Source organism: Tigriopus californicus, chromosome 3 (genome assembly GCF_007210705.1).
Source record: "Tigriopus californicus strain San Diego chromosome 3, Tcal_SD_v2.1, whole genome shotgun sequence".
NCBI lineage: Eukaryota > Metazoa > Arthropoda > Copepoda > Harpacticoida > Harpacticidae > Tigriopus > Tigriopus californicus.
In genome coordinates, this window is record NC_081442.1 from 11030185 (window position 1) to 11042358 (window position 12174).

Here is a 12174-nt window from a genome sequence, read left to right on the forward strand (position 1 = left end):
AATCACAAAAGTTGATCAATTTAATCATTTTTTTGTTGCGTTCTTCCTTACCAATACTAAGTAGGCATGGCATCTACGGAAGTACAAAACGGAATACATTTCTTATTCAACTCCATAGTCATATGATATCTGATCCACCAACGAATTAGAGTTGACGGATCTGTCTAGCCTTTGAATATAGGGTTGATATGGAATTTCCGTCAGAAACTTGTCCAAGTCTGACTCTAAAAAACCTGCTAAGGGTTCAATGTCCAAATATTCCCGACGCATATTCGAGTAACACAAATCGTACAATGAATGAGCCTATGAAAGAAGAGAGGTGGGCTTCATTGTTCGAACTATCCTGGATTCTCGAGGGCTTGAAGGTGTTCGCAAAACGTACGTTATGCCTCTGGGGTCACTAGAACTGACCCTAAAACCTGGGCTAGGACAAAGCTCATGAGCGCTTTTGAAAACGTACACTATCAGATAACTTTCGTACCTCTTTTGAATACTGTACAGTCCCAACTTATTTGGTCTCCAATTGACCATGGGCAATTTAGTTCAATTTGTCATATGCACCAACAAGCTCAACAATTAAGGATAAAATTAAAACAATCGAGACAATGGAAGTTCAACCCAAAACCGAAATGCCTTACACTCATCACTTAAAATAACTACCTCTAAAAAAAAAGAACCCACCTCAATAAGGAGGACATTGAGAATTGAAACGCCAACACGAGCTCAGTTCGGTGGTCAAAGAAGTTAGTCGTCATTGATTATTTTTACCCAGGCTCTCTGGCCTCAAGACTAAATCGGTATGAATTCATTTGCAAAAAGGCACAGCCATGAATCGGTTGATCGGAGGAGGAAGAGGAGAAGAAGAAGGAGGCCCTGAACTTGTTTCGATTTTGGTGCCCCGAACCGCCGCCGGCTCATCCAAAGAATCATTCATTCATCATTCCATTCCAAAGAGACACAGTCAGTACTAGTCCTCAGCATGCCCCTTCCAAAGGGGTTCTGGTTCTGGTTCGCGTCGACGGAGGGAAAGTGAGATGAGCGGGACAGAATGAATATGTTGAAATGCTTGTCGGCAGACACGGACAGATAGATCCCATCCAAATCGGGTCCCGATTCCACGTGTTTCTGTTTTGTTTCTGTTTGAATTGTTGGTTGGTATCCTCACCAGGATTTGGCGCCACAAATCTTGCGGATCTGTTCGAAAGAGACCCAAAACGTGAGAGACCAAGGGGCCATGCGCAACCAGCAGGGAATGAATCCTTTGTACAGTCCCCAAAAGCCTTCATTCTTGAGGGTCTGGAGAAAGCAGTCCATGGAATTCTTATAAATCAGACCTGTGAAAAAAAAGGAACAGGGAAGAGGAGATTGACAAATTGTTCTGGTTGTGGTACTGGTAGTGAGTGGTGGCAATGCCATCCCCACCATCAATTATTTTGTTCTCCCTGAGAGAAAAAACGAAGACGAGCGGGATTTCAGTGACGTGTTTGGCTCACTCACCTTTTCCAAATTTATCGGTTGGTTGATTCATAATACGCGCCTTGACTACATCTGCTGGGGTGCCCATTATAGCGCCAACTAAGCTGGAAAGAGCCAAGACAAAAGATTATCCAGAGGATTATTTCTTATCAATGGATAATGAACACGTTGTGGCTTTTATTTTTAAAGCTGGTTGGGAGGGCACCTTGCTCGAATGCACCTCAAACAATTATGATTGCCTCCCCAGAAGTCAAGCCGTAAACAAGACCAACAGCTAGCTTCACAAGATTTGGAACATATCATCGTACCGTTGAATGCGAATTCATAGGAGAAGTGATAAAAGCCCTTGTAGGTGGGATAAATCTGCATTATCGGTTTAGTTTCATGTTTCTAAGAATGTGGAAATGGTCTTGGGCTGAAAACTCAATTGGTATGAACCAAGTAGTGTAGATCCTTTTGACTTCGGTCTTGTCTTTTTAAATGATATTTATTGACAAAGAAGAGGATGTTTCAGACTAATTAACGAAATGGTCAAGATTCATTGTTATCTGGACTTGCGTGCTTATATTCAAGGTCAACATATTTTGATAAAATAGCAGTTTTCACAATAATTGGTATCAATTGGGTGGTTCTTAACCGATATATTTGGGAAACTATTTGCCTCAAGGAATTTGTAAAGATGCTTTTTCTTTAAGATTTTCTCGTTCGAAAATGAACTTCAATAACAAACTCCATTTTAGTGCACTAGCCCTTGACATGACATTTCGCATTTGAAAGAAAAAAAATATTACAGACTACTCAAATAATGGCTTTCACCAATACCTTATTAAACATCAATAAAGGAAATCACTCACCCTGCACAAGCGGAAGAGAGGCAATGCGTCAACGAGTCATCTTTGAGCGTAGTAAATGCCAGAATCTTGGTTTTCACGTAATCATAGGTGGAAAGATCACCTAAATTGACCAGTGCGGCTCGCTGAACATTTGGCCAACACCCCCGCCAAAGCCCTACCACGCCTCCTTGAGCAACGATCTTCCTTTAAAACGAGAGCAATTCCCTCAATCCAATCCCCAATTTCCTTCAATATGTAAAAGAGCAACTCTGATTTTCATTACTTGAAAGCATCTACCATGCCATCCACCCGCGGAGCTTTGCCCATGAGTCTCCGTTTGCCCTCCATTTGGATTTGAGTCTTGATGAGGTCCGTGGGTGAGGCCACGAATTGTCCGAACCCACCCGCACCCATGCCAGCGATGATCTTTTTCCACATGGGAAACCCATCCTAAAATGACGATTCGACTCATGTGAGCATCACCCAATGGCTGCTAAGACATTGAAATATGGTAAGTAGGTATTATCACCTTGTTCTCTTTCTGCAAATTGTTTCGAATCTCTTCATATGCAGACATCCGGGTACCCGTGTAAATGGCGTGTCGGTAAAGAGCCGGAAGCATGCCCCGCCAAAGCATTAACATGCCCTGCAATAAGTTCCCTATTTATCAATGACTAGGCTCAGCTAGGGAGAATACTAAGCACGTTGAGTGAGTACGATGGTATTATAGGGCAACCGTAATTATAAGGGAAGTTCATCTTGTACTGTGAGTAGCATATTCTTGAATGAACATGTTCCGAACAGAATGGAGCCGAGCCAAATAGAAACTGTTTTTTTTTAAATCTTTTTCTGAACAAACGTACATTTTCACAGGGTTTTTGAGTGTTATCTTTATTGGACTATGGAATACATTCGTTTTTTCTTTTTAGACGAGTTGCTGGAGATACTACAGGGTTGCCCAAAAGAAACGGAACAGCAGACCACGTGCAAATGTCTGCTATGGGTGAGCACGCAGAAAGTTCGTGTAACTCGATAAGAAGGACTAACGTGTATATAACGTTGACTTTTGCTCACCATGATCCTTTTTTGCATCTTGAAATTTAAAAGCTCCAAACCTGAATGGTCTTATTTTCAAAATAAACGGATAGAAATGTCCTTTTATCAAGGTTCCATGGCAGATAATTTTCAAATAACGTTTATGCTGTTAAGCTTGAGTTGAGGTATACTTTCATCAAAAGTTATAGGAGATAAATTAATTGTTCCGCTCTTTTGAAACACCTTGTAATCTGATGTGATATGAAAAAAATATGTATTTTGAGGTTTCGACATTTTTTAGTGGAAAAAACCTGCCTGAAGATAAAAGTTGTAGGTGTGCATGTGACAAGGGAAAATAAACAAGTATCGAATTATCATTGTCATTTGTGTATCTTCATTGATTCAATAGTTAATTTTCGAAAATTGTGAGGTATGTTTGTAATTATTAGACCTAGGAAAATAAGTTAAAAACCTGAAACTTAGGTTTTTACCTTTTAAGGGCACATTTTAGATAGTTAACCCAAAACTACACAAGCATTTGTTTATTGCTTTGATTTTTTCCCAACAAATGAGAAAATATGACAATGTCTTTTGAGCACTCCCAAACAAAAATTATATCGTTTATCCATTTACACACGGTGCCTAAAATGGTATTGGTTGTGTTTTGACACGCTAAAAAATGAATAGAGCTCAACAAAGTCCAATAGACAATTTGAAAAAACTTTCACGGACATAGTCTCAGTGGCTCCTTGGCAATCATAATTTGCATGACCCGGTACATGATTTAAAGAATGAAAGTGAAATATTGCATAAAATATTGTCTGCGCCAACAAGGTGGCTATTTGAAATAAATAGCGTATAGTGCAGGTTGAGGAGATTAATAACTCTCCCATTTTTCCGAAAAAAATGTTACATTGGAAAATCGGTAAAACAGATTTTATTTTACCGTTAATGTTGGAATATGTCTTTTTTTATCTTTCCCATAACAAAAATAAGAATCCGTTTGATGACATGTTTTTGCAATAATTGTTGTCATTGGCGACTAAACTTGTTATTTTGCTCTTTGTTGACAATCGCTGAAGGAAAAGGCGATTCTAAAGTAACCTAGAACTTACAGAAAATTACGTTTTCCTATTTATGAACATTGGTTATTTTCAACAATCATTATCAAGTTATTTCTTGAAAGTAAGAAATGTGTTTAAAATAAATTGATGAAATGCTTGCCAAAATTTCTCTTCGAATTACTTGGCGCTTGTGTCAATTTCTGAAACAACAAGTACAACGAGAATTGTTGAAAGATGGTTTTTAAGTCGTGCATTTTGATGACCTGTATGACGATCTCCTTATTCGTTGCATGGGCTTCCAATTTATTTTACCTTTTGGGTCAGTGTGTTATGAGCTTCGAAACATGTATAAAAATCCACAAATCGTTTAAGAATCCAGAACAAACGATATATACGGCGTGCCAGCAAAAAAAGGTCTGCCAGACTCCTTGAAACATCTAACTTTTGAAAGCAGGAGTCTTGAAATTTGACTCGCCTCGAAATTGATTGATTCATGCAATTTAGTCATTGTGTGAACTTTTCTCAGATTTTTTGACTTTGTTTCGCACGGAAAACCGGAGACGAGTAAAATCGATTTTTTTTTAACATCGTCCAAGTCCTAAGGGAACATTGTTTCAGTTAGTGTTTTATATTATAATTTGAATACAAGGCACTAATCTCAACGTGTTCTGGCGATTCAGAATAGAGCTAAGAAAGGCTATGTTTGAATCCAATTTGATTGAGCGACAATTGTCATTTTGATCAAACCAAATACTCCTTCCCTACAACAACAAATTCCTATTGCCAGTGACCTGGTTCCAACTCACCTCTTCTTTGGCAATCCCCAAGGCCGTCCGGATCATGCCCCGATAATTGGAGCCATTCCCTTCTCCGGAGGCCACTTCACCTTGAAGTTGAAGTCTGGTCCAAAGACCAACAGTCATTAAAAATCAATCCAAAATCATCTCACCCACACAAGCACCACCCCCAAAATGAAGCCAGCTCACCGAGTTTTGGTCAGATCCAACGGGTACGTAACCACTTCGGCCACGGCTGCCGCAGCCACCGACATGGCGTACTTTTTGGCAATCGTGTCATTCTCAGACTTCATGACCCGCAATTTCGAGATGTCCTCCTCGGCATACAGTTTTTTGGCCGGCTTCTTCTCCGAGCCCTGCCCCTTCACGGGTTCTGCTTCCGAATCCATAGCCTGGGATTGGTGGGTGATGATTGGATGTTGTCCTGGATCAATCAATTCATCTTGAGCTCAACTCAACTGAAGGCCAAGAACGGGACAGAGGACATGTCATGAAGGAATCATGTACTCTAAAACGTACGTACGTACGTACGGACGCGAACGTAGGTCACACATCAGTCACTAGCTGAGGAAAAATGTTGGCACCCTCACCTATTCTGGAACATGGCGTCAAGGGGTGGAAAAGAAACACTTGTGTGGGACGACAGTAATATGGACAAAAACAAGCTTACCCTGGCAAATGTGGTCGATAAGTTGTCAGGACTGGTTTAAGACCACGACAATGTACACCATGCTACTAGCTAGTTCACAGGCTCTGAGTGCTTGGTCACGGATGCTGCATGAATAGAGATATGTGCTCGCTCCGTGGAATGAATACATGGGCGAGACTAGTGTTGTTGTAAACACGGTACACACGCTTGTCCGTGCTCTAATCTTTGACGCTAAGTTCATCGTCCATCCTCCCAACCTTGGACAGGATTCTCACACTTCTTGACTTTTTTGCTGGCAATTGTTTTAGGTGCATGACATTGACTTTTGAGTTGAAGAAGGAAATTTTGGAGTTTTGATCAATAATCATTGAAGGGAGAATTAGTGCGGGAGACCTTCAAAGTAGATTTTAAGTTTTTTTTCCGAAAAATACAAAACCGAAAAACGAGACGAAAAAGGGCAAATTACCGAAAAATGGATCAAAGTAGTGAAAGTGTCCTTTGGTGCTGGGGTCGGCGGGTTGAATCTCACCCGTCCAGCGAAGCCAGCCAGCCATCAACAACGTCCTTATACTATTTCCGATAGGCAGTGTCATGCCAGTTTAATTCTCCACCTGGAGGCGTGGTTAGCATATCAAAATCTCCATGAGTTTAATTTTCCATCAGCTTCTCGAAGTCTCCAAGACAAGAGTCGGGGAAGAGGATCCAACCGATCAAACCCTGGAACTCTTAGATCTAAAAAATCTTCGCTGACCACATAAGGGTGACTTCTAATGGCGAGATTTGAAATCATGCCCACTGGGGAACTATGTCACCCTCCATTGGGTACAATAGACCACTTTACTCTCATAGATCCTTAGCTTGAAAGCGTATATTTTCTGGGTTCTTGCCAAGCACACTAAGATTGCGCACTGAAATATATATTTGGGAAACATAAATTTTATTTGGCTTGTAAGGGCTTGCATAGCAAAACCATACATACATTAATGTTCACATGTTCATTTCAATTTAGACATGTTCTTCTAAATCTTTTTTCAAATTTTAAATCTTAATCTTTTGTATGATATTTACTTATTATGCATTCCGTTGAAGGCCCTTAAAAAGGGCGGGAAATTTGAAAGTGCAACAATATTTTTTGGTTTTATACATTGTGTTAATTCACAAGGTCCTTCCTTGTCCAACAGTGGGCCACCACTCTCTAGCCGTCAGTCAGGGTTTACACCCTGACTGACGGCTCATGGTCAGGGTGCGCATAAAATTGATTCGAAAATACTTCTGCTTAATAATGTTATACATAAATATGGCCATGAACAGAATGAAATTCTCCTCAATGACTTTTGGTTTTTCTTAGCAATCCATTCGTGGATAATGGAGTTAAGCAGAATATTGAGCAAGTCTCGTCCTTGAAGGATTTAGGTGTAGTCCTTCAAAATAATGGAAAGTTCGATGAACATATCCAGTTGAAGATGGGTAAAGCTTTTCAAACATGAATTGAACATAAAACGAGGTTCTAGAACTTATTCATCTCTACAAGTCCGTGATATATCGCACGTCTAAAACCTGAAATAGTATCTCGATGCTAACTCTGTACAAGTCGATTGTGCGGCCATATCTTGAATATGCTTTAACCCATTTGAGCTCCAATTAGTTCAGCTGGTTTGGAAAAAGTCTGACAGGTCGATCCAAAGATGTTTCACCACGAACATTGAGGGAATGAGAGAGCTCTCGTAATGCTTGGGAGAGACACGAAAGGTTGTGATTGTATAGTATTCAGAGAAGGTACGAAAGGTATTTGACACTGAGCCATGAGCTTTGTACCAAGCCAGTATTATTAATCATAGCGATGAATCATTATCAATTATAGCGACCGTAGAGGCTTAACGTGCGTTTTGAGAGCACCTTCAAGCCTTCGCAAATCCAAGCTAGTCAGAACAATAAAGTCCACCTTACTACCTTGACTAGCACTAACTCTCCTTAACTCGACTAAACTCGACAACATTTTTTTTAGATATTAGAAAAATAAGTTACTTGGGCTGAACAAAATTTCATTTATTTGTGTAAGTCCAAGGATGTCATTGAATCATCAAATCGATTCCAATTACTTGAGTTGAGTTGCAATTTCATGATTAGAATTGCCAATTTGTTGAGAACTTGTCTTAAGCGATTATCAATCATTCAAGTGTTTGAAAGGTGATGATTTTGAGCAAACGTCTTTGAGAGAGTGCTTAATGGGAGTGTCCTGCAATACCGCACTGAGCAGACAAAAAAGACTCTTCGACAAAAGTTATGAATCTTATGGCGAGGATTAGATAGCGCCATGTTCATGATTTTGACCTTTACTAAGTGTTTCTGATATCTAAGAAATCTAATCAAGTTTGGTCGGGTTAAAGAGGGTTGATGCTAGTCGAGTTAATGTTTGGTTGAATTGTTTTTCGGTTGAGTTGAAATTGGTCGAATTGTTGTGCAAAAGTTGATATTAGCCGACTTGAACGTCCGATATACCCATCATTCTGATGTGATATGGCTAAGTAAATTAAAGGATGAACGATAGTTCACGGAACTGTGTTTATTGAAATGCCCTGAGAAATTTTGTATCAACTTCTTGTTGAAACCATGAAATTGACGGACTTGCCAACGTGTATTCCCTTTGGTGGTCAGATGTCAACCAGATGCCAACCCAATGTTCTGGAGAGACATCTTAATCCAGCATAAGTAGCTCCTCCAGCCCTTGATCGTAAATGGCCGATGCCACACAGAACCAGTCGTATCAGAGAGTTGTGTAGAAATCGGTGAGAATCAGTCCCTTCGTCCTTCACATCTCCAACACCCCAGTGGGCTGGTCAGCGCGGCTACAACCATGAGTGAAGAATGCCGGGAGCATGTTTGAGGAGAGGATAAAAGGGAAATCCCTGTTAACCACAACCAGCTATCACACCTTTCTCACATCCTGGGCGGGAAGAAAGTGTATGAATCCCAAGAGACAAACGATCGGAGGCGTCACCCAACAACCTCTACTTGCAAAATCATCAACTGTCCCTCCACAAGGACAGTCACAATTGAACATCTGAAGTGGAAAGAGCTCGCATTTTGAGCGCCTTCGTTGGTGTGTGGAACAAGGACAATATTGTTAGAGTGCTGGAAGTTCAGGCTATCCGAATTGAATAAGGACAGTGAAAGTCAACGATTGGAGTCGGGACCCCAGAAGCCGTGCACAGTCAAGAGGACCAGAGGAAGTGGTTTGCATTCATCAGTGAACTAGCATCGACATGTTCAAAAGTCTTGGCAGTTGAGTACAGGTGCAACTTCTGAATTATTATTACTCCGTCAATTCGATACTGGACCTTCAATCCGGCGGAACCGACGTCATAGCCGTGGATCACCGTTCGATCGATGTAAGAATCACACTGATCAAAAAGTAGGATCAGACCATTTTTTGTCAACATAAGCTTTCCGTCTTTCATGGCCAAGCAATTACCCCCTCTTTCAATACCCGAGCAAGACAGCTGATTGGTCGAGTGTCATTTCATGTGGAGAGAGCTCAATAAAGTAGATAGAGCTATTAAGGAAGCTCGTCCTTGTTTGTTAAGAATCAGGTATTGGACTCAAGAGAAGATATCAGCGCCATTTGATGGATTCCCACTTGACTAGGATAATGACCACATTTTGCAGCCTTGAAGATTGACTCAGGTGTATGCCAGACAACCAAGATTGATGTGCAACCGTGAGTGGTAGAGATAGCTAGCTATTTGAATGCTTAGTTGATCGAATATTGTATGCCCTGTTTTGAGTGATAACCGGAGGCCTTAAAATAGGTAGGTCTGAAAAATTGAAGCCCATGTACTAGGTGCTCTCCATCTCCTAGAGCTGTCAAGGTGTTTTACCTATTACCTGGGACGAGAGTGCTCCATGTTTCAAGGCCATACTACGCTCGGCGACCCAAGAGTAGATTCGATTTACGTCTTTAGCCAGGCTACTAGAATCTTGACCATTACTACCACAAACTAACTTCGTATTGCCAGCATAAGAGGAGGTTCTGGCAATGATTTTAAGCTTCTGAAGCGGAGCAATGATGATTTGCACTTTTTTGTCAATTTTGATTGCATTATTTGGACAACCATGCTTGTTATTGCTGATATGACCGTTCTCCTGACTTCCATTGGTCAAGAATCACAGAATTACGTTCAACAGATATTTTTCCTTACAATGTTGCAACTTTTGCTTCATTTTTAAAACATCAATGTCAAGCATTACCGATCGAACGGGTTCAAAAAAAAAGCGAAACCAGAAAAACTCCAGAGTAAAACAACTGGTGAATGAGGTTGTGAAGCAGTGGTGCCAGGTAGCGACAGGCTAAAATCGCCAGAAGACCCCCAAAAACCCCACTTCAAGACATTCACCGCCAAATATATTTTTAAAAAAAACCAGAAAAACGCCAGATACTCTCTCTCTTAGTATTCTAGGGCACTTCAATGTACAATCAGATGTCTTTCTGCATGAATTGAATTTACTGGCCTTCCATTAATTGGTTGTGTCATACACAGAACTTTCTTTCACCACGGACTATTATACCCAGATGTTTTAAGATTGTGGAGCGTAAATTAGCAGAGTTGCAGATATTTTACCCTGCTCTGTGGAATTCACAATTCAACTACTTTGAACCATTGCATCTCATAAAGCAAAACTATGGTTCATAGATTTAGTGCATGTAGAGATGTACTGTTTGAACATTTTTCACACATAAAAATGTGAGTGATCTGCCGAAAATTGTAGTCCACCTTCAAACATCTTAGAATGTATGACAGAAAAAGTTTTTCAACTCTGAAAGCTTTCATAGTGGCCCTGTATGTTTGTCTATGGTTTGGAGTTTCGAAAGAGGGGGAACAGGATGAGGACATTTTTGTAACGCTGAAACAAGTGAAAATTTGCGTTTACTTTGCCATACCCTGATGTCAGTGAAAAAAATGCATTGCTGTTTTGTCCAAAATTGTACCACTCCTTGACACCTTGAAAACCTCTATTGAAAAAGTAACGTACGTACTCTTTCTGCACTATACACATAGCTATGTTATTTCTAGAGAAATGAATTGATGATAATAAAAGTTATGCATAATTCACAATTCAAACGCGTCACTTTGTGCCCAAAAGTGTGCAGTACATTAATCAATTGCTCTGAAGTATGAAACTGAAAGTGTGATGAGATACAATTGCCAGGGCACAACTTGCATTCTTGCCAAGCATCCTCAAAGCTGAGGAAAAATATGCGAATTTCTTTTAGATATTTGGGTGAAAAAACCGCCTAAAGCCAGTCAAGACGCCAGCAACCCCCCTAAATCAGCCTATTCGTCAATGTTGAAAATTTCCCTGCCGCACCAAGTTCAAGAACGCCAGAAAACTGCCAGATTTATCTTCTCCATCAAAAGAAAAATCTCCCCGCCAGACAGAATCTAAAAACGCCAGAATTAGCAAGATCCGGTGGGCTAAACGGGAGTTCGGGCTGGAATCGCAACTTCCTAAGGCGTTTTCGAGCCAACCTCGGGCCTTTTTTCGAATTTACTGCTGAGTTCCTGTTCTTTCTGGCTGATGCAATCCATTGTTTTTATGGGAAGTGCGTAGAAATGTAGTCCCACATCACTACGTCGCCATAAACGAAGACGTTTTTCGTTGATGATCAATTTATTAAAGTAAAAAGTTAGTTTCTAAATCTTTGAGTTTTGATTTGTCCAAACGTTTAGCTACTTAGAACATCATAAGCACGAGTTCATAAACGTTTATAAAAATAATTGGGTTCTGCTTTCTTATGAATGACGTCATACCTGTTCTGTGTAATTCATCAACATGCTCTTGGACTGAGATCATCGTTACGATTCTTCAAATACCGTATTCTTCTTTTTTACAATTTTACCTTGTATCACGACGATACCGATGCCAGGCAAAATGTTTCTCTTTTAATGCTAAAATCATTATTCGCCATGTTATTCCCACGCTAGCGAATATTCCTGTGCCACTAAGTTTTTTGAGCCAACACTTCTCCACTGGGCCATATGTCGATGACCAATGTGATCTCAGTCCAAGATCAAATTGGGTCTTGGTGGTCTCGGTCCTGGAGTATAAATGTCCCTCAAATATCTCGATATTTGTCGGCCGACTCATGACATAATCACGTCCATCCTAGTTCATGGAGTACTGCTCCTGACGTACTCCATGCCAAGTTAACCATTCCCTATCAACGCCTCATTGCAACCAGACCTTTCCCGCCACATCCACCAATCTGCCACCCATCCCCTCTATCTATGATGCGTTATGCATGGAACGCAAACTTGAGG

General features: G+C 40.5%; 1 protein-coding gene and 1 long non-coding RNA gene across 2 annotated transcripts in view; one reads left to right on the forward strand and one right to left on the reverse strand.

The window, feature by feature from the left end:
- Positions 1-1209, forward strand: part of LOC131878064 (uncharacterized) — a 2614-nt gene extending 1405 nt beyond the window's left edge. Inside the window, exon 2 of the long non-coding RNA XR_009372946.1 lies at positions 820-1209. This is a non-coding gene — a long non-coding RNA (uncharacterized LOC131878064). The remainder of the gene's footprint in view (positions 1-819) is intronic.
- On the reverse strand, positions 728-6034 carry LOC131878063 (mitochondrial uncoupling protein 4-like). The gene is made up of 8 exons (XM_059223965.1): positions 5876-6034; positions 5395-5663; positions 5215-5308; positions 2839-2955; positions 2593-2759; positions 2331-2513; positions 1498-1580; positions 728-1334 (listed from the first exon to the last, which is right to left on the reverse strand). Exons 2-8 carry the CDS (start codon positions 5592-5594, stop codon positions 1162-1164), a joined length of 1017 nt encoding a protein of 338 aa, XP_059079948.1. The 5' UTR covers positions 5595-5663; positions 5876-6034; the 3' UTR covers positions 728-1161.
- Positions 6035-12174: the final 6140 nt, after the last annotated feature.